Here is a 22,865-nt window from a genome sequence, read left to right as displayed (position 1 = left end):
TAGCCTGCCCGTGGTAAATGGACCGTCCATGGTAAATTGACCATTCATGGCAAATAGACTGTCCATGGTAAATAACCTTCCTACCGTAAATAGGCCTCCCACAGTAAATAGCCAGCCCATGGTAAATAGCCTGTCCATGGAAAATGGCCTTCCCACGGTAAATAGCCAGCCCGTGGTAAATCGCCTGTCCATGTCACTGTCAGCCCTGGATTTATTTGGGGCTGAGACGAGAAACTGGTGGCAACCGTACCCACCACCAAATCTGTCTGATTAAATGTCCAACCCATCGCCAAACCTGTCTTTGGCAATACCATTAGATTTTGCCCAAGGTGATCTTAGCTGTTCTGAATAAGAGAAAGAGCATGTGGTGTGTGTAACTCATACACTCAAAATTGTGCACCCTCAGAGATTCACAAAATTCAATAATAAATTCTGTTGCCGAATGTAATACGAGTGGGGGGAAATGGGTCTTTTTCAGTTAGCAAGCTCCAACTAGGGAAGTGTTACGTTCCTGTTGCAAAGGCACTGTTGAAATGAGTGCATTGGGGCCCAAACTGAGGGATGATCTTAACCGTAAATAACTGATGAGTACATTGATGTAAAAAATATCTAAGTGTACAAGGCTCAAGTAGTGTTGACAACTCTGTTCTAGATATTGCAATACCACTAATTTTGTGAAAGAGTTAAAACTACTTGCTGAGCTTCAAGGGTCTCATTTCTCTCTGTATAAGTCTCTCACTAAGGTACATTAGCATATATCAATAATGGCACATTTGTTAATTAACCTGTTACTTGCAGCTCATATAATACATTTCTTCACATCTCAAGGCACTCAGAAGCTATAGTAGAAAGAAATGTCACAGCTGCTCCTGCACGAACAGGCCCGCATTATTTTGTGAATATCATATTCAGTTGAAATGAACAAGAAGATGCATTTTTATTTCACATATAATGCAAATTGTGCCAATATTTCTGAATTTTAACAGAGACCAAATAAGAATAAGTATTAAAATAAATTGATCTGGTACCTGGAGAAAATAAGTTGATCCTACTTTATTAGTTGTTATCAAGTTTTAATTGTGATTTCTTTATGTTTCAAATCTTTTCTCATTTGCCAATGTCTTCACGTCTCTAAAGCTAATCAGTTTTAGTTACCCCCATGCACTTGATGTGTAATGGTCCACTGTGTCTATCTGATGTGATCATTGTGAGACATGGACTGTTTTCTTGGTTGGACTTTGTTATAATGGAATTGTAGAATCGTACAGCATAGAAGAGGCCCTTAATCCCAAAGTCTGTACTGCCAAAGTTACACTAAATCTACACTAGTCCCACTTTCCTGCACTAGCCAATAGCCTTCAATGTTATTTCAACTGCCTATCCAAGTATTTTTAAGCACTGTAAGGTTTCCCACATCAATTGCCCTCCCAGACAGTACATTCCAGATTCCCACTGTCCTCGAGCCCCTTCTAAATCTCCTGTCTTCCATTTTAAAATTACGCCCCCTTGTTATTGACCGTTTGACTAAAGGGAACAGTTATTCCTTAGCCACCCTCTCCATACCCCTCATAATCTTATAATATAACAATTATTATCAAATACTTGAGCTATCAGTCCTGAATGAGCACTCAGCAGCCTAGAGCCTTTCTATTAAAGGCATCGTGAGGGGACTGGAGACTATTCAACAGAAAGTGAGATGGGTTTTAGAATCATAGAAACCCTACAGTGTGGAAGCAGGACATTCGGCCCAGTAAGTTCACACTGACCCTCCAAAGAACATCCTATCCCGATCCACTCGCTGACCTCATCCCTGCAACCCTGCATTTCCAATGGCTAATACACCTAGCCTGCACATCCCTCGACACAATGGGCAATTTAGCATGGCCAATCCACCTAAACTGCGTGTCTTTGGACTGTGGGAGGAAACCAGAGCATCCAGAAGAAACTGACATGGGGAGAATGTGCAAAGAATGTGAGACAGTCGCCTGAGGGTAAAATTGAACCTAGATTCCTGGCACTGCTCCACCCTGGTTTTGTAGGATCAAGAGAACTTTTCAGGCCAAGCTGGCTACAAAATAAAAATCACGTGAAAATATTTTTGCATTAATCTTTATCAGTTCCTTTGAGAGTTATAACATAGCCACTTTATGCCTGGTCATTTCCATAACTGTATTAGGACCTTTATTAAATTGTGTTAATGAATCTTCAACTAGTTTTGGGCATATGTGCAGGCTCCCTAAAATAAAATCTGCTTGAAAATCTCATCATGTGGGCCTTGCCTGACTGTGTGGGCAATGGCCCAGCTTGGTAATTCTCTATTCTTGTAGCATGGTAGTGAGACAGAAGTCTCCTGTGCTATTTTATCTCAAAAGATCAAAAAGTTTAAAGTTGTTGCCATTTTTCATTTTTGATTTTTCTCCCACTCTCTCCCAAAGATGCAGCTGTCACCAGTAGTGGTCAGTGTTTGAGACACATGGCTAGTTTTCACATGGGATCCGAATTGTAGGTTTTAATTCATTGGTTTGACTGTAGGGAAACAATATGGCCAAATTCAATTTTGATACTCACACAATTTCTTAACACCTGCACATGAACACGCACATCCCATAGACACACACTTTGTAAACATGCAGCCTTGTTGACTGCATAGCTCATTGTCACGTTGGACAGCACATTCACCAACTGAATTAATGGGATTGCTTAAGGTGACCAGAGCAATTTCAATATAACTTAATAAAGGGGCAATCCCTTCCTCCTATTTTTGACGTAAGCCATTGAAGAGTGAACATGAATAAACGCAGTGAAATTCTGAAAGTGAAAGAAAAAAGATATTATTTTTGCCATTTTCTAGTTAAAAACATATATTGAGCTTGAAAGTTCGACAGACCACTTAGCTTTGACAGGGTCAAAAATATCTCAAGTAGTCTAGTCTCCAATTAATTATTGGTCCAATAGTTTACCAATATTTGACAGACCAGTAGAAATGATCGATCACAGACCAACAGGAGGTATTTAGAAAATGTGAAAAAGCGCTCTACATTAGGGAAGATGTTCTTCATGGAATTTGTATAATTTCATTTTAAACCTGCTTTGGATGCATGGTTCTTAATTTTTGCTAACCATGATCAAAATTTGCAGTTAACTATTTGTGTAGTGGTGAATAAGAACAACTGGCAAACACATAGCAGCTCAACTTGCAACATGCCATGATGTATTAAGAGAGCTTGATATCAAGTGATGTAAGAAGATATCAAGATAAGCGATTAAAACTGTAGTTTGAAGGGGTTTCTATAAATAGAGAAAAAGGTCGCAAGGCAGAGATGTTTGGAACACAAACAAGTTGATGTTTTTTACCTGTGAAATGCAGCAATTTTGATGCATGGGTGTAAAGGGAATGTTGAGTTACTGGCAGTTAGGGCCTGTCACAATTTATATTATTTTTCTTTTGTTAAACCTCACAACTCGTTTGCAATTTACATTTAAGGGACATGATCATGATGTCATCACCACATGACCTGATGCTATAAAGACCTCAGTCTTGTCTTGTTGTGTCCCTGTAGAGCATAACATGCTGAGGAATGTGTGCATCTGAAATGCTTAGCTTGAGCCCAGTCATGCAATTCCTGTGTTTGTAGTTTATCTAGATAGGAACTGCAAAGCAATTCTGTTGAACTGTTCATTACGGTGCTATCTTTGTCTTGTTCTTGTGCTATCGGACCTAATAAAGCTATCAGCTCCTCAAGTGTGTATACCTGCTGAAGGAAGAAAGCCCTCCCTGGCATCTTCAAGAAATTATGAGGCAGGAAAGATCTGAGTTACTAGCAGTGGCTGTTCATTAGGAAATGAATCTCAGATATCGCACTGGTTTTCAGTGGAATTGTAAATCTGGCAGTTCTTATATGATCATGTGGATTGAGATGTCTGGTCGGGCATGTAAAGTACTAACTAAATGCAGGCCTTTAATGCCAAATGATCTCCAAGGTACAACTTGGAAACCTAGCCCACATTCTTTTTCTGACTAAATACAGCAACTAATTGCTTCATGAGTATAATACTACTCCTGAGCGGTTAATAGCATGAAAAATAAGCGCTTAATCCAAGTAACTGAAGGTGCCTAGAGCATAAGAAACCAGTCAACATCTTCAGGAGAGAAGGAAGGATAGACAGGAGAAAACATTGGCAGAAAACTGAAGAAAAATATCCAGAATGAAAAACAAAACAAAAGTTAGGCAAAAGCATTTGTGATTCATTGAAGGTACTATGAAAAATCTGATATTATCCAGTGAGATTAGTACTAACTGACAGTGAACATTTGATTAATTAAGCCCTAGAGTTAATATAATTAAACTGACATTAAAAATAAGTTTAAAAATGAGGCAAGTTAAAAGAAAGTGAAAGTTGACTGCCTTGCTTCCTTGGTACCGTGCACATGTTTAAGTCAAAAGGTCACGTGTTCAAAACTTACTTTAGAGATTTGAGCATAGTCCAGGCTGACACTTCAGTGCAGTACTGAGAGAATGTTTCATTGACAAAAGTGTTGTTATTTGGATATTTTAGATTTTCTGACCCCACCCGCCTGCCAAAAGCCTGTGCACCATTGATAAGGCATAAGTTAGGAATGTGATGGAATATTCCACATTTGTCTGGATGAGTGCTGCTACAACAACATCTCAAGAAGCTATTTGTTGAAATGGTAGGCAACACCTAGATTCAATTTGCAAAATGACCCTGAGCTTCTGGCTGCCTGCCATTTTAACATACCAGCATCTCTGTCTTGGGCTTGTTATGATGCTCCAGTGAAACTCCATGCAAGCTGGAAGAACAACATCTCATTTTCTGCTTGGGAACCCTGCAGCCTTCTGGCCTCAATATTGAGTTCAACAATTTTAGGGCCTAGGCACCATCTCCCAGGTCCTTACCCCAACACCCACACACCAGCCCTTGTCATCACATGGGCTACTAACACAAACAACTCGTTGTTGGTTACTAATGATCCCCATTAGCAGCTATTCATTCTCCCAGGCTAACCTTTCTCATTCCTTTCTTAGTCATACTTTTTTTTTCCTCTCTCTGGCCTCCATCTCCACCTATCATTTATCCTTCCCCTTCTCTCCACTCTTTCTTTAGCATATTTACCAATCTTTTTCTAATTACAATTTGTTCTGAAGAAGGGTTAGTGAACCTCAAATGTTGACTCTACTTTATCTCTGTCGATGCTGCCAGACCTGCTAAGTTTTTCCATCAATTTCTGATTTTGTTTCAAGTAAACAGAGCATCTGGTTACATGATAATAAAATGTGAGGCTGGATGAACACAGCAGGCCAAGCAGCATCTCAGGAGCACAAAAGCTGACGTTTCGGGCCTAGACCCTTCATCAGGCCTAGGCCCGAAATGTCAGCTTTTGTGCTCCTGAGATGCTGCTTGGCCTGCTGTGTTCATCCAGCCTCACATTTTATTATCTTGGATTCTCCAGCATCTGCAGTTCCCATTATATCTGGTTACATGACTTGTTTTGTTTGTGTGCAAATTAGTTGCTATGATTCTCAAAGTTACAACAATGACAACATTTCAGAAAAAATATTTCAGTAGCTGTAAAGCACTTTGGGACATCCTCACTTCATCAAGTTGGTACATAAATGCACGTTCTTATTTATTTCACGCCATTTAATTTAAACAGCTATAAACTGCAGTATTTTTGCAAGTGTTAGGCTTTGGTAGTTTTATCACAGCTTTTCTCTGTGGATTATTTTACAGCTTTAACTGAGAGGATTTGGCAAGATGCCCATTGCTGTCAGCAGTGACTGTCATAGGTCAAGGCATGCAGTAAAGTAAGCTGTGACATATAAATTGCTGCTTGATGGCATGACTGTGTAAAGTGACTCCTTGACTGTTTTACTGTTGGTTAGTAGGTATTTCTGGCTTTAACATGGCAGAAACTAGAAAATAGCCTCACAAAGCTTTAATGGTCTTCTTAAACTGCTGACTAAATTCTGTCTTTTGCAGTAGCTTCAAACATGGTCTTAGTGTGCAGCATCAAACACTTGTGAGGTCCCACCACATGGAATCAATCTCACTTAGCACCAATATTTAAAGATGATCACACGTCAGTTCCAGGAAGCTTATTAGTTCTACATCAATAATTGGTAAAATAATGGAATAATTTGATTCAAACATGAGGAGTCCATTAGTAAGCGGTAGCTAATAAAAGAAAAAGGTCCTGTCTAAACAATCCCTCTTTGTGAGTTGAGAACATAACAATGCAATGTGGTAATCCATAAGATGTGAGGCTGGATGAACACAGCAGGCCCAGCAGCATCTCAGGAGCACAAAATCTGACGTTTCGGGCCTAGACCCTTCATCAGAGAGGGGGATGGGGTGAGGGTTCTGGAATAAATAGGGAGAGAGGGGGAGGCGGACCGAAGATGCAGGGGAAAGAAGATGGGTGGAGAGGAGAGTATAGGTGGGGAGGTAGGGAGGGGATAGGTCAGTCCAGGGAAGACGGACAGGTCAAGGAGGTGGGATGAGGTTAGTAGGTAGGAGATGGAGGTGCAGCTTGGGGTGGGAGGAAAGGAACCTCCGGAGTTCTCACACACCACCCCACCAACCTCCGGATACAACGCATCATCCTCTGACACTTCCGCCATCTACAATCCGACCCCACTACCCAAGACATTTTTCCATCCCCACCCCTGTCTGCTTTCCGGAGAGACCACTCCCTCCGTGACGCCCTTGTTCGCTCCACACTGCCCTCCAACCCCACCACACCCGGCACCTTCCCTTGCAACTGCAGGAAATGCTACACTTGCCCCCACACCTCCTCCCTCACCCCTATCCCAGGCCCCAAGATGACTTTCCACATTAAGCAGACGTTCACCTGCACATCTGCCAATGTGGTATACTGCATCCACTGTACCCGGTGTGGCGTGCTCTACATTGGGGAAACCAAGCGGAGGCTTGGGGACCGCTTTGCAGAACACCTCCGCTCGGTTCACAATAAGCAACATCACCTCCCAGTCGCAAACCATTTCCACTCCCCCTCCCATTCTTTAGATGTTATGTCCATCATGGGCCTCCTGCAGTGCCACAGTGATGCCACCCGAAGGTTGCAGGAACAGCAAGTCATATTCTGCTTGGGAACCCTGCAGCCCAATGGTATCAATGTGGACTTCACCAGCTTCAAAATCTCCCCTTCCCCCACCGCATCCCAAAACCAGCCCAGTTCGTCCCCTCCCCCCACTGCAGCACACAACCAGCCCAGCTCTTCCCCTCCACCCACTGCATCCCAAAACCAGTCCAACCTGTCTCTGCCTCCCTAACCTGTTCTTCCTCTCACCCATCCCTTCCTCCCACCCCAAGCCGCACCTCCATCTCCTACCTAAAAATCTCATCCCACCTCCTTGACCTGTCCGTCTTCCCTGGACTGACCTATCCCCTCCCCACCTCCCCACCTTATACTCTCCTCTCCACCTATCTTCTTTTCTCTCCATCTTCGGTCCGCCTCCCCCTCTCTCCCTATTTATTCCAGAACCCTCACCCCATCCCCCTCTCTGATGAAGGGTCTAGGCCCGAAACGTCAGCTTTTGTGCTCCTGAGATGCTGCTTGGCCTGCTGTGTTCATCCAGCTTCACACTTTATTATCTAGGATTCTACAGCATCTGCAGTTCCCATTATCACTGGTAATCCATAAGGTTTGGTCATCAAGATTTGATGATCAGTATTTTTCTAAACTTTGGTATGAATCTGTTCGCAATAAAGAGCTAAGTTAAAACTGTACCAAGCTATTGTCAGCGCTGATTAGAAAATTTTATAAATGCAAAATGGAAATGCCAAGTAAAATCTGAAAATAAGGTGATTTGCAACATAGATATAGTGTGCAAATAACAGGGAGTGAATATTTGGGGAGAATGGGTGACTTGCTTTATAAATTGCACTGAAATAGTTAAGGGTAAAATTGAAAGACTGGGCTGTAAGTAGTTTGGACATTAAACATGCTCAGCCAATTATCAACAAATGAAAGCAAATTATGAACTACGTTGTTGACACATAGCCTACAATGGAAACAAATGGTAGTAACATATGAATGGGTTGTTTATTTATTATTCATTTGTCACACATCACTGTCTCATCTGATATTCACATTTCTGCTTCTGTTTCTGGCTCTTAACTATGCCTTAGTTCAAAACAACATTGGATTTGTTCAGACAGGTGGACAAAGGCAGTTTAATTTCCTTTGGTAAGGCTTTTCTTATATTTTTGTCAAATTACTTTGTGCATGAGTATAACATTAACACATTTAAAATTACTAGTTGCTGGCCATGTGGAAAATAGTGCAGGAATAATGTATATTTATTAATCAGTAGCTGAGGAAATTGAACCACCTGTAGATGATTTGGTGATTTTGATTTATTGTCATGTGTACCAAAATACAGTGAAAAGTTTTGTTCACAAGGGGACAGCCAGATCACAGCAAGCAAAGGATTTACTGATCAAAAAGACTTAGAGACATACAGATTACATTGTTGGTTACGTTATTTGAGGCTAAAGTCAATTCAATAGTCTGATAACAGCCAGAAAGAAACTGTTCTGGAGCCTGCTTGTCCATGTATTCTGGCTTGTGTATCTTCTGCCTGATGTAAGAGGTTGTAAGAGGTCATTACCCAGATGTGATGGGTCTTTGATGATGTTGGCTGTCTTTCTGCAGCAGCAAGCCATGTAAATTGAGTCCATAGATGGATGTTTGGCTTCCATGATGGTCTGGGCTGTGCATACCACCTTCTGTAATTTCCTACAGTCCTGGGCAGAACTGTTGCCATGCCAGACCGTTATGCATCCAGACAACATGCTTTCTATGGTGCATCTGTAGAAGTTGGTGAGGGACCTTACAGGCCATGAGCCGCTTGAGGAAGGAGAGGTGAAATTGGTGGGGCAGAACTCAGCTTCTGACCAACTTCAGGAAAATGTTAATAGTGCATTATAAATTCAAGTTCTTTATTTAACAACAGAAGAGGTAAAACAACCCACGTCCTTACCCATTCTTAGGGTTGCTCAGTCATTCGTTCACATTTCAAATGTAATGTATTGAAAAAGGTGATACTTCCATTGGGCCAGAATCTAGAGCCCTGCACAGCTACTTGGTTGTTGACAGGTTTTCAACATTGTTAAGGGGTGAGACAGAAGACATGCAACTGGTTGTAAGAAGGCTGTAACTCTCTGCATTTGCACAGAGACACATTCTATCGTATGTAATAAACTGCTTCCTATTCATTCGAATGTTTAATCAGAAAGAAAATGACCTGTTAACAAGAGATTTGATTATATTATCCTCCTCCTCTTCCTTTTAATATATCTGTTCGATTGTTTTTAATTATTAACAGAAGGAGTCTGTTGATTTTTAGTGTACACTGCATCAGAAAAAAAAGTATTAAAAAGCTGCATTATACCATTAGCAGTCATGAAAAATATTCTTTGTGAATCTAGTCAAAAGTGCCCTTGAATGATTAAGAAATGATTTGAGTCAGAACTAGCACTGCCGTGATTGGTTCGATTGCACAAAAAAAATTAAAATACGTGCAGGCAACAGCCTGGCAAAACAGATGTATCAGTTTTCAATAACAGTACTCTTCTAGTCACAGAGAAAGACCACTTTTTCATTGTCTTGACAACCTGTCTGTTAGAAAAAAAATCTGTGGGTGTATAGGTACCAATTAAATTGAAAAAGCAATAATCAAGTGTGAGAGATTTGCTACAAAGATGTAACTATTGTAAAATTTCAGAATCTGAGCTGTCCAAAGGGACTAGGTCCTGGAAGATAAATTCAAACCTATTCATCTGTATTTCTACATCTATAGTGATGGAAGATGTTCTGATGAATGAAAGAAAAGAGAAAGCTTGATATTGTAGCAAGTATCCTCAGGATGTGTGTAGATGCTTCACATCTCACACAGTATTTCTTTAAAATGTACTCACCCTAATATATAGATAGTACCAGTGATTAATTACCATAGAGCAAAACAAACAGCAGTGAGATTAAGAGCAAGAGCTGAGGTGTTTTTTGTGTGTGTACGTGTGTGTATGAAATGGCAGATGATGTGTTGGCAGTGATGACCCGAAGAGGAACCCTATTGATTTTTGTGGTGGTTATAATGGAGTTGGAGTACTGCCAATGTGCAGCATGGCCTGCAAAGGCAATTGCCAAATTGAAGCAGATAATCTGTTTTTGTGGTTGCCCACAGCAGCAGCAGTGTGTTGGGGATTAGTGCTGAGAACGTAGAGGAGTACTGCTGAGGGCAACAAGTCGGATGAATGCAGAATAACAGCATGAGTTATAATCAGGTGGACTGCCAGAAAAAAAGCTTACCAAAAGTTCCTTGATTGTTCACCTAGCAGAAGCTGAGCATCCATTTATTTAGGACAGGAGATGTCTGTTTCCCAGATTCGACTGATTGCAGTTGGTGAACAGGAGCAGGAACTAGTGCTAGTCATACGTGCAAACATAAAACCAGCTTTAGAGGTCTTCATGTCTCTTGTCCATTTATGGTCTTACGTTCATGATGCTCTGACCTGTTTCAGGTACTAGTTCCCCCTGTCAAGGTCCAGTTATGTCCCCAGCAAGGGAACAGATTCAATAAAACAGAAAGTCACTGGTTTTTGCTTAAATTTGGTTCTTCTTCCATCCTTTGAGTGCAATTTAAGTGGACTGAGGACTGTCATGGAATGGGGGATATTTATGAGAAAATCAGCCTCTTTGTATTTAGTTGAGGGAATTGTTGGTTGATACAGCTACACCTAAGAACCTTTTCTGTCCACCCGTGAGACCTGTCAAGACCTATTTTGAATGATTGATTGATTGATTTTTTTGTCATGTGCACCAAAATACAGTAAAAAGCTTTGTTTACAAGCGGTAAAGGCAGATCATAGTAAGTAAAGGATATACAGATCAAAAAGACTTAGAGAGAAGCAATCAGGTTATGGACAGAGATGAACTGAATATTGTTCTATCTCAGTTGGTAGTGATCTTGCCTGTGAGTCTGGTGGTTTTGAGTTCAAGTCCCTCTCCAGGAATTGAACACAAAAGTCAAGGCTAATGTACATTGCTTGCTGTGTATGGTGTAGCTGCAAAGCAACCCACAGATTATTCTGCAGGACATTTAAATGGTGTGAAATTACTGTGCAAGCACAAAAAAGTATAGAATCTTCAAACTTAAATAAATCTGCTGCATATATCCAAAATTTAGTGAAGTCGTAGCTTGCTGACATTCTAGTGCAGTACTAAGAGAATACCGTACTGTTGAATGATGCTGTCTTTTTGTATGAGTGTTAAAGCAAGCTCATATTTGCTTTCTCATGACTGGAAAATGGTATCATTTTGAAGAAGAGCAGGGGAATTATCTGCAGCTTTTTGAACAGTACATCACAAAAGCAGCTGATCTGCTCTTTAGATAATAGTGTGAAGCTGGATGAACACAGCAGACCAAGCAGCATCTCAGGAGCACAATCTTCATCAGAGAGGCTCTCTGATGAAGGATCTAGGCCCGAAACATCAGCTTTTGTGCTCCTGAGATGCTGCTTGGCCTGCTGTGTTCATCCACCTTCACACTTTATTATCTTGGATTCTCCGGCATCTGCAGTTCCCATTATCACAGACCTGCTCTTTATCACACCGCTGCTTGGAAGAGCTTACTGTGTACAAGTTGGCTGCGATGTCTGATGGTCAGGAATGATGCTTCTTCAGTAAGTAGAGCTGGATGAACACAGCAGGCCAAGCAGCATCAGAGGAGCAGGAAAGCTGATGTTTCATGCCTGGACCCTTCTTCAGAAATTTCTGAAGAAGGGTCGAGGCCTGAAACGTCAGCTCCTCTGATGCTGCTTGGCCTGCTGTGTGCATCCAGCTTTACACCTTGTTATGTCAGATTCTCCAGCATCTGCAGTCCCTACTGTATCTGCTTCTTTAGTACAAGTCTTTCTAAACCTCCAATGGGACAGCGCTTCCTTACTATTATAACAGCTGAAGGTAATTTCAACTGTGCCCTCTGACATGATGTCTAATCATGAATTTTAATCATGATTATCCTGCTGAAGGAAAGGGAATCTTGGATGGTGTCTATACTGAACACCAAATGTTCTGAGGAAGGGTCACCGGACCCAAAATGTTAACTCTTTTTTCTCCTCCACAGATGCTGCCAGACCTGCTGAGCTTTTCCAGCGGCTTTGCTTTTGTTCCTGATTTACAGCATCCGCAGTTCTTTTGGCTCTCACCTAACCTGATAGGTGAGGACCTCGAAACATGCAGTCAAAGACAGAACTAGATTCATTGGAGTTGTTTGGAATTACTGCTGCAGGAGATTGTTTTTCAGGAGAATGCAGCAAGAGCCCTGCCCAATGTCCCAGCATACTGCAGTATCTCACTGTATTGGAAACTTCAAAGTTGTTTTTTTCGGCATTTTTTAGTTGCCCTTATGAATTGTCTTTTCACAGCAGTGGCCCAGGATTAATTTGTAATCCCAGTAAATTACTGGGCAACCTTTGAATGGTCCCCAACCTTGGTCGAAGGAAACTGAGCAAAGAACCCACAGGATCAAACAATTGGCGCCACTGGGGAGATCACTTACTCTGTGAACTATCGGTCACAGGCACTTTAAAGCCTTTGGTGTGCAGTAAAATCTTTGGGTTTATAACATGACATGAGCTAAAGTTTAAGATAATAAAATGTGAGGCTGGATGAACACAGCAGGCCAAGCAGCATCTCAGGAGCACCTGAGATGCTGCTTGGCCTGCTGTGTTCATCCAGCCTCACATTTTATTATCTTGGAATCTCCAGCATCTGCAGTTCCCATTATCCATGAGCTAAAGTTTATTTTTATTTTATCTTTCAGCTGTATGAGCTGGATGATGATCCGAAGAGGAAAGAATTTCTGGATGATCTATTCAGTTTTATGCAAAAAAGGGGTGAGTGTACAGTTGTAATTAAGTTATATTTGTATCTTTGTGTGTGAGCATGTGTGTGTGTGTGTGTGTGTGTGTGTGTGAGCATGCGCGTGTGTGTGAGAAAGCATGTGCGTGTCTGTGTGCGTGTCTGTGTGAGCATGTGCGTGTCTGTGTGAGCATGTGTGTGTGAGCATGTGCACGCGTGTGTGTGTGTGAACGTATGTTGTGTGAGTGTGCATGTGTGTGTATGCGTGTGTGTGTGTATTTAATGCTCTCCTGTTGATGGGTATAGGTTTGACAGGTGGGACTATTGTGTTAAATCCAGAGCCTGGTCTGCCCGCCCACCCCTTCAGCAACCACACTGAAACCAGCAGGGATTGGGAAGGGAGGTGGCTTAGAGTGATCAAACCATCAGTGAGTCAACTGTGGCCCTGAAATGGGCATGAACTGTCCCCTTGAAGGTTTTTAACCATCTATGTCGAACGTTTAACACGCAGTAGGAAAGGCTCGCAACCAGTGACCAGCCCAGCAGGTTCCCCTGCGCTAGCTTGTGGTATGCAGGTGTGAGCCCTTCTTTATTGGGCCCCATCACAGATTGTAATCCCTTCAGTTGTCTTGCCCACATGACCTCTCAAATCGTGACCATTTTCACCCTGACCGATCCCCCTCAATAACACCAAGTGATGCTGTGATGCATCATACCTTGCCTATTTGTCACTGACCGTGATAACAGCAGTCAGTGTTTCTGCTGGGGCTGCTGGTATGTCAATTACTGCTGACCCTAAGTGGGCCAACAGCCCTGTATGGGCAAAACTTGCTGCAAGGCAGCCATTCTTCCTTAGAGCAGGCTGCCTCCATGAGACACGGAGTTTGTGCACTCTTGCCAATATAATGGAACCCTGTCCTTGGGTTACCTGGAGTAGCCTCAAAGCTTGCTACCATAGACAAAGTTAAGCCTTAATAGGATGGTGTAGTGTTTTGATGTGGGTGTTGGTGATGTTTTATACCATCAATTCTCTTCTAACATCAAGTCTCATATAGAAGTCACTGTTGATCCTGAGTCCCAGTGTTGACTTTACAGCACCCATAGTGTTCCTGTACCCTTGACTCTGCCTGGTTTCTTGCAAACAGGCTATTTCAGTGTTTTGATCGGGCCTTGTTGGACTTTATGGAAACCTACTTCAGGAGACGGAGGGGAATAGGGACAATGAATGAATTTTTGTTTGATTTGACAAATTTGAGACAGAGTTTGTGTAGTTAGTCTCCTTTTAAAGTGTAAGTCTTGCACCATAGCCCATGTGCAAATGAAAAGAAAATGGAATGAAATCCAAGACTATTGCTTTGTTTTAAAACACATTTGACTTGTTTGTTGATTGAAACTGTCAGTTTCCTGTGATTGAGGAATTCTGCGTACTAAAGTCAAGGTTTAGCGCTTGGATGTTAAAAGTACAAACATTTTTTAAACAGTGGATTTTCTGCAGGGTGACAGCTTTATTGAAATGCAGTGTCTGGGCGCATGTGGTCGTGTGTCATATTCGCATAAACCTGAGGGAAAACTACAGTCACTGTGAATTATTGTGTGAAATTATCACTTGAAATAAAGAGTTCAAGATAGGTTTAGTTGTCCTCTACATAAGAAAAGGTTTGGACATCATTTATATTCATAGTTACAGCAAATAGATTTTGGTTTCTCTGATATGAGTTAAAAATATGTTTTGGCTCTTCACCCTCTGAAAATATTGCCTTGCTGCAAGTGTAAGATTTCCAAAGCATTCTCCTGTTCCATTCAATTAACCATTCCTCATCAGTGAGCTGGGTTTAGAGTACCCATTGGTTATCTGATTGCGTAAGGCACGATTGTTGGTTTGATGCACTTTATTAGTTGCTATTCAAATTTCCAACTTTCCACCTGGGATTGGTAGATAGTGTAAAATAATAAAGCGAAATGAGAAAATGCCACGAACACTCAGCAGAATATTTTCTTCCTAATTCATTCATGGAATCAGGGCATTATTAGCTAGGCCAGCATTCATTGCCCAACCCTAAAAGGCAGTTGTAAACCAGACCAGGTAAGTATGGCAGATTTCCTTACCAAAAGGACATTAGTGAGCCAGATGGAATTTTCCTGACAAGTGACAGTTCATGGTCATTAATAGATTCTTAATTCCAGGCTTTTTATGGAATTAAAATTACACCATTTGCAGTAGTGGAATTTAAACCCAGGTCCCGGAACATTACCTAGGCCTCTAGATTAACAGTCTAGCAATAATACCACTAGGCTAACACCTCCCCTAATGGTGATAGTGAAGGTGATTCCATCTATACTTCCCGCTGCCTTGGGAAAGCAGCTGACATAATCAAAGACCCCTCCCAACCCAGTTGTACTCTCTTCCACCCTCTTCCATTTGGCAGAAAATACAAAGATTTGAATACACGTACCAGCAGATTCAAAAACAGCTTCTACTCCACTGTCATTAGAATGAAGAATGGACCTCTCATGTATTAGTTGATCTGCCTCCGCACCTTATCAGGTAGCTGTAACAGTATTATCTGCACTCTGTTCTATTACTTTGGTGTACTTATGTAAGGAATGATTTGTCTGTTTAGCACACAAAACAATACTTTTCACTGTATCTCAGTACATATGACAAGAACAAATCAAATCAAATCAAATCAGATTGACAACATAGGAGGAAACTTTTGGTACACAGTGTTTCTGCTGGTTATTCAAGAAAGCAATCCAAAACTATGAAGGGTCTAGGCCCGAAATGTCAGCTTTTGTGCTCCTGAGATGCTGCTGGGCCTGCTGTGTTTATCCAGCCTCATATTTTATTATCTCAGTTTCTCCCAAGCTGTCTTCCTAAGTCTTACTTGCATGAATTTCAGGATTGCCGACTTGTAGGCACTTCCGCAGCTACTGGCTTACAAATGGTGATGTTTGAGGAGGTCTCAAAATTTTTTTCGTCAATTATTTATTCACGGGATGTGGGAACTGGCCAGCATTTGTTACCATCCCTAAGCACCCAGGAAAAGGTGGTGGTGAGCTGTTTTCTTGAACCACTGCAGATGTTGAGGCATTGGAACACCCATTGTGTTGTTAGGAAGGGAATTCCCAGGTCTTGACACAGCAGATATGAGGGAAAAATGATATATTTTCAAGTCTGGATGGTGTCTGATTATGGGGGAATTTGTGATAGGGTGTTTCCAAGTAGCTGCCTCCCTTGTCATTCTAGGTTTTGGAGATTGTGGGTTTGGAAGGTGTTGGCAGATAAGCCTTAGTATGTTAATGTGGTCCATCTTTTAGATTGGACACACTGCTCCCACTATGTGAAGGGAGTTAATGTTGATAGATTACATGGGTTACTTTGTCCTGGATGGTGACAAGCATCTTGAGTGTTGTTGGAACTCATCCACTCATCTAGCCAAGTGGGGAATATTCCATCAAACACCCGATTTGTACCTTGTAAATGGTGGACAGACATTATGAAGCAAGAGGTGAGGTATTCATTGCAAAATTCACAGCTTCTAACTTAGTCTTGAGGCTACATTATTTATATAACGGGCCCAGTCAATCAGTGCTTATTGATTAGCAAGTTGACTCTGATCAGTAGAGACATTGCAGCAGAGAATTCACCAGCAATAACATTTAAACCAGGCCGGACTGTATCTGATTGTCAAGACGTTGCCTTGGTAAGTGAACCAGGGAATGGCTGTTAGCTATTTTGTGATATTGAAACAGGCACAAGGTGTTTAGAAATCTTTCTGTCTGCAAAGAACAAAGCTACATGTAGGTGAACCACAAGCCTGACTGACAATTTTAGATTGTTTGCCAACATAATTCCTGGCATATTTAGGAATATTTACCTAATGTTGTCCAGTTGCAGAATCACTTGCAAAAATGCTTCACTGCTTCCAACTTTGCTATGCTTGCCTTATTCCTGTCTATTTACTTTCTGCAGTTTAGCAATGACTTTGGAGTAAATGATCTTAGTCTTTCATGTAAGATTCATTTATTTTTATCACTGACTTTTGTATTATTCTCAGATTATTTTCTATTTCCCCTTAGGAACTCAAAATAGTCTAAATCCTTTTTTTAGAAATCATCAGGCCATTCAAATTAAAACTTAAATTCATATAACCAATACCCCTGACATACCCCAATTCTTTCACATCTTCAATTCTTTTTATTTCCTTTGCCAGCCTTTCTTTTGTTAAAAAACACAACTTGGATTTATTTAGAGGCATCAATATCATAACGGGTCTCAAGGTGCTTCACAGCAGCAATATATCACAAAATATGACTCTGAGCCTTATAAGGAGATGTTTGGTCAGATGATCTAATGTTTGGTCAAGGAAGTAAGTTTGAACCAAAGTTTTAAATGGGTAATGTGAGGTGGAATGTAGAAACATAATACTTAGGTGCAGGAGTATGTCATTCAACTGTGCAAGCTAGCACCATCATTCAATGAGATCATGGCTGATCTGATTGTGTCTTCATCTTCATTTTTCTGTCTGCTTCCCATAATCCTTCACTTTTTCGTTTCTCATCTTTGAATAGATTTAAAGACAATTTCTTCTACCTTCTGGGGAAGAGAATTCTACACTTTCATGAGCCTCAGAAACAAAGCATTTCTCCTCATTTCTGTGTCTTAAAAGAGATACCTAATGTTCTTAAGCTGCAGCTGCAGAGTGGCTCAGTGGTTAACACTGCTGCCCAACAGCGCTAGGGACCTGGGTTTGATTCCACCCTTGGGCGACTGTCTGCTTGGAGTTTGTACATTGTCCCTGTATCTGGGTTTTCTGGTTTCCTCCCACAGTCCGAAGATGTGCACGTAGGTGAATTGGCCATGCTGTATTTCCCATGGTGTTTAGGGATGTGCAGGCCAAGTGGATTACTGGGATAGAGTGGGAAGCTTTTCAGAGGGTCGGTATGGACTGAATGGCCTGCTTTCACACTGTAGGAATTCTACTTGATTTTAATCTCCATCATGGGAAGAATCATCTACTCTGTCTAGTCCCCTCAGACCTGACATGTCAAACTAAACCAACTACCCTTTCTTCTGAACTCCCAACGGGTATAGGCCTGGCTGTTCCTTCTTTTCCTTCGATAAGCCCTTTATCCAAGGAATGATTCACGTGAACCTTTTCTGAATTTCTTCCAAAGGTATTATATTCTTTTTCAAATAAGGAGGCAAAAAACTTTACACTGTACTTCAGACATTGCCTCATCAAGGTCCTATGCAGCTACAGTAAAACTGACATAAAAGTAAGTAATGTAAGTGCTTGAGATCTGAAACAAAAATAGAAAACTCTGGAGAAATTCAGCAAGTCTGGCAACATTTTCAGAGAGAGAAACAAGAATGGTTTCAAGGAAGGGCATTGATTCACATCAATCTTGAATATTCTTCTTGTCCCTCTTGAGATAGAGAAGTTTATAAACCATAAAATAAGTCAGGTAACCCTCAGATAGCCATCTCTCCAGCTTCTGTATCCAGTTTTAAAATACAAAACTTGGTTTGATGATCAGAACAGAAATAACTGGCATGTGGTATGCTATATATTAAACTCTATTTCTGTGTAACTTTTGCACATTACATTGGTAAAAAATTAGGCAAGGCTTCATTGTGTAACATGTTCAGATGTGTCTGATAACTGTGATAATGACAATATGTGAACAAGTGACATGCCAGAAGCGTGGGATAATGCATCTATTGCACTTCTCAGACCTTAAAACTACCTGAAACAAGAAGCAAGAGTAAATAAACAAATTTGTTCTGTGACATGCAATAAAAACATCAGTGATGATTGAGACAACTATTGTGTTTTGTAACAACATTGTTAAGCAGCTACAAATTTGATTGCATTTTCATTTCCTGTGTCTAAAAGTTTTTTTTTCACTTATTTTGTGTGAGCTTTTTAATCATAAAGTTCATGCAGATTCTGCCTTTTAGGCTGAGCTTCATGTTTATCTAATTTTTTTTTGTCCAAGTAATGCTGTAGGGCAGGCTCAGAGCAGAAAGGAAGACAACATCCTGGAATTATATTCCACTGGCAAGGTGCAATTAATTTTCAGTCTTATGGTGCTCCAGACAGATTTGCTCCTTTTCCCACAGATTAAGCATCTGTTATGTTTGATTGCCTCACACTGTAGCGGAAATTTGGGCTTAACCCAGCAAACGCTGGAGCTGTTACCAAGTGGATGATCTTATAAATAGGAACTGCCAGAATATTAAAAGGTGCAAATCAATTGCTTTCACTTAGAAATTGAACTGGAACATATTTTTTTCCATACATATGTTAATAGGCTTTATCCTCTGCTCAAATTTGCCCTTGTAATGGAAATAGACTCCCTCAAAGCACTGGTTTTGAAATCTGCCTAAGAGTTCTCTATTACTCTCTACTGCAATCTCCCCATTACCAGTCAATGTCTCTGTTAGGATTCCAAAAATTCTAAAATCCACCAGGAATCTCGCAACACCTGAAATGTAGAAACCATGCAATTTGCTCACTGTGTAAGCTTGGCGCAGAAATCGAGCGCATCAAAGCTATCTTGAACAATGACCTGACTAGATCATTGCTTGATGTATTTTGACTACACTCATAAATGGAGCCAAAGACACAGCTTCTGGTCCTGAAAAAGTATCCAGTTACCTCAGATTGCCATGTAAGGGTTAGATGTTTTGCAAATTCAATCAACAGTTGAAGTTAGCCATTTCATTATGCTGTAGCAACATGATGGAATTCGCCACTAATGGGTGCTGCTACTAAATGAAAATAGATATTCTAAAAACAACAAGAATGGGTGGGGTGGTGTATGAATTACAATGTTGGTGCGATGGCAGGCAGTGACCCCTTCTGCTGTTCATAAGATGTGTGTATCTAACCAGAATAAAGGAAAAATATAAGATTCTGGAAGTCTGAAACTAATATTTTTCTCACTTCTGGAGAACTCAACATTTCAGGCTCAAAACATGAACCCTGTTTCCATCTCCACAGATGCTGCCAGACCTGCTGAGATTTTTCAGCACTCTCTCTGTATGTACCCAATCAGATCAAACTCAGAACACAGCCTACTGCATTCAATATGATTCAGCAAATGGACAGCATTTGCTAAACGTTCAGATTGTGCTCAGAATTACACAAACAACCAATTAAAGATCATTTGCAAGCAGAAGTAATATAAACATGACATTGATGGACAATAATATGCTGACACACCTTAGCCAACAATAGCCAGATATAAAATGCCAGCTCTGAAAGCAACAATGTTGACCACAACTTTTGGAGAAGACAGGGACCAAAGTCTCTCTTAACCTATGGGTATTTTTTTTATCCCACCCCTGGATGATGCTGTTTCTGAAGTATGTTGGTAATATAAATGTCATTTTAAATAAGAGCTAAATACAGTGGTTGCTGGAAATATGAAATAAAAATTCAAAGTATCATAACTGCTTGGAAGATTATATAACACCTGTGGAGAGAGAAAGAAAGCTAATGGAGGTGATATTTACTAAGATGGGGATTTTAAGCTGGTGCTGAGAGGAGTATTGGTCAGTTAAATGCCATAGAGTTTTAACATCATAGTTTGGATGACATTTTGGTTATAGACTGAGGGATGTGATCACAGGATGGGGTCAGTGATCACAAATGGTAGTGATTATTCATTTCTGAAGAAAGGTCTAGGCCCAAAACGTCAGTCTTCCTGTTCCTCTGATGCTGCTTGGCCTGCTGTGTTCATCCAGCTCTACACCTTGTTATATCAGTGATTATGTAGGCACAATGTCAATGGCAGTGGAATTGTAACTGGTCAAGGAGGGGGATCACTGATGGACAGATCAGAGATAGCAGTATTAATAGGAGGAAATTGGTTATTGCGAGGGGAGCAGTGATGTAAAGATATGTTATTTGTGTGGGTGTTCAATAATTGTCAGAGTTAGTGATGGCCGTGTGGTTACTGATCAGAGAAGAAAGTTGTTGATCATGGTATCCATTATTGATGGGTATGATTGATGGCATTAGATGTTGGTGGCAGCTGAGGATCATTGTTCCTAATAAAGTTAATGATCATAAAGACTCATTGATCACAGAGGTGTGAAGATGGGGGCACAGAGATGGCAGAGGCTTTGGTGACCATGATTGGTAATTGTAGGATAAAATGGTCAGTGAGTACAGGCGATATTTCAGTGATAGCAGGAAATGGTTGGATGATGAATGACACCCAGTGTTCACGGGGAGGAGGATCTGATTTGAGAAGGAGAAGAGATTAGCTATGCAGCTTGGAGAAAATACACTGCACTTCTGGTCCTCGTGCAGTGCCATAAAATAAATTATCTGTTCTGTGCAATATTTCTTTTCCTTTAGTTGCTAGGTTAGCTGAGGCCTCAGCCTAGGAGGCAAGACAATCTTCACTGATGCTATAAAATCTGAGATATGCATCTAGATCTGATGGCTGACCTTTGAGCTCAGTACTCACTGACAGGGTATCCACAGCGTTTTGGAGCAGAGAATTCCAAAGGCTCACAGCTTCTTTGAGTGAAGAAATGACCTCAGTCCCAAAGGCTGATCCTATGTTTTAGATTCTTGGCAGATTTAATCACTCTGAATATTGCAGGTTTTAATGAGATAAGGCAATACGTCAATCATGGGTGACTTTAGATCTTAGAACAGTACAGCACAGTACAGGCCCTTTGGCCCACAACGTTGTACCAACCGATTATCCTACTCTAAGATCAACTTAACCTGCATTTTACTATCATCCATGTGCCTATCCAAGAGTCACTTAAAAGCCCCTAGTGTATCTGACTGTACTACCACCACTGGTAGTGCATTCCATACACCCACCACTTTCTGTGTAAAGAACCGACCTCTGACGTCTCCCCTGTACCCTCCTCTAATCACGTGAAAATTACGCCCTCTTGTGATAGCCATTTCCACCCTGCGAAAAAGCATCTGGCTATCCACTCTATCTATTCCTCTCATCATCTTGTAAACCTCTATAAAGTCACCTGTCATTTTCTTCGCTCCAATGAGAAAAGCCCTAGCTCCCTCAACCTTTCCTCATAAGACCTGCCCTCCAGTCCAGGCAGCATCCTGGTAAATCTTCTCTGCACCCTGTCTGAAGCTTCCACATCCTTCCTGTAAAGAGGTGACCAGAACGGAACACAATACTCCAAGAACAAAAACAAAGTTGCTGGAGAAGCTCAGCAGGTCTGGCAGCATCTGTGAAAGAAGAAACAGAGTTAACGTTTTGTATCCGGTGACACTTCCTCAGAACTGATGGTGGCTGGGAAAACGTCAGTTTATTAGGAGAAAATAGGGAGGTGGGTGGGGTAGGGAATAAACGTAGGATATAGCCCAAAGAGAGAGAAAGGCAGTTGGACAGACAAAGGAGTTGGTGACAATCAGGCTGGAAGCGTGAATAATTGTTAATGGGGACTGTCAGTGACTAACAACAGGGGATGTAATGGCAGGCTATGTGGTAACAAGGTCTGGTGTATGGAGTAAAGGTCTGGGACATGGGAGAGTTTAGGCCCTAAAATGATTGAACTCAATATTGTGTCTGGAGAGCAGACACTGCCAGACCTGCTGAGCTTTTCCAGCAACTTCTGTTTTTGCTTCATCATGATCTAGTGTTCCTGTACACTGATAGTGATGTAGATGATCAATATCTGCAATGACAGGAGATACACTACTCTTAACAAAGGATAACTGAACTGTGGCGACAATGAAAATATAGCTATCAGTTTGTCAGGGAGCAGCTTCTGCTGGAAACAGCTGTACTAAACTTAAATAAAAGTAATTACAAAGGAATGAGAGTGAAACTTGCTTGATTGGACTGAGAGAAGGAAGTTAGTACAAACATAGTTGAGGAACAAAGGGAAGTGTTTAGGAATATAGTTCATGACTTGCAAGAAAAATGTATTCCATCGAGAAAGAAGAAT

General features: G+C 41.1%; 1 protein-coding gene across 5 annotated transcripts in view; it reads left to right on the top strand.

Moving 5' to 3' along the window:
• Positions 1-22,865, top strand: part of LOC125462998 (AT-rich interactive domain-containing protein 3A-like) — a 465,714-nt gene that overhangs the window by 322,701 nt on the left and 120,148 nt on the right. For all 5 annotated transcript variants that reach the window (XM_048553714.2, XM_048553629.2, XM_059649219.1 and 2 more), the window contains exon 3: positions 12,873-12,945. In XM_048553714.2, coding sequence (XP_048409671.2) covers positions 12,873-12,945 — 73 coding nt within the window. The remainder of the gene's footprint in view (positions 1-12,872; positions 12,946-22,865) is intronic.

The sequence above is a fragment of the Stegostoma tigrinum genome, chromosome 1, assembly GCF_030684315.1.
Source record: "Stegostoma tigrinum isolate sSteTig4 chromosome 1, sSteTig4.hap1, whole genome shotgun sequence".
NCBI lineage: Eukaryota > Metazoa > Chordata > Chondrichthyes > Orectolobiformes > Stegostomatidae > Stegostoma > Stegostoma tigrinum.
Note: the sequence above shows the minus strand (reverse complement) of the source record. Positions and strands in the feature narration are given on the sequence as shown.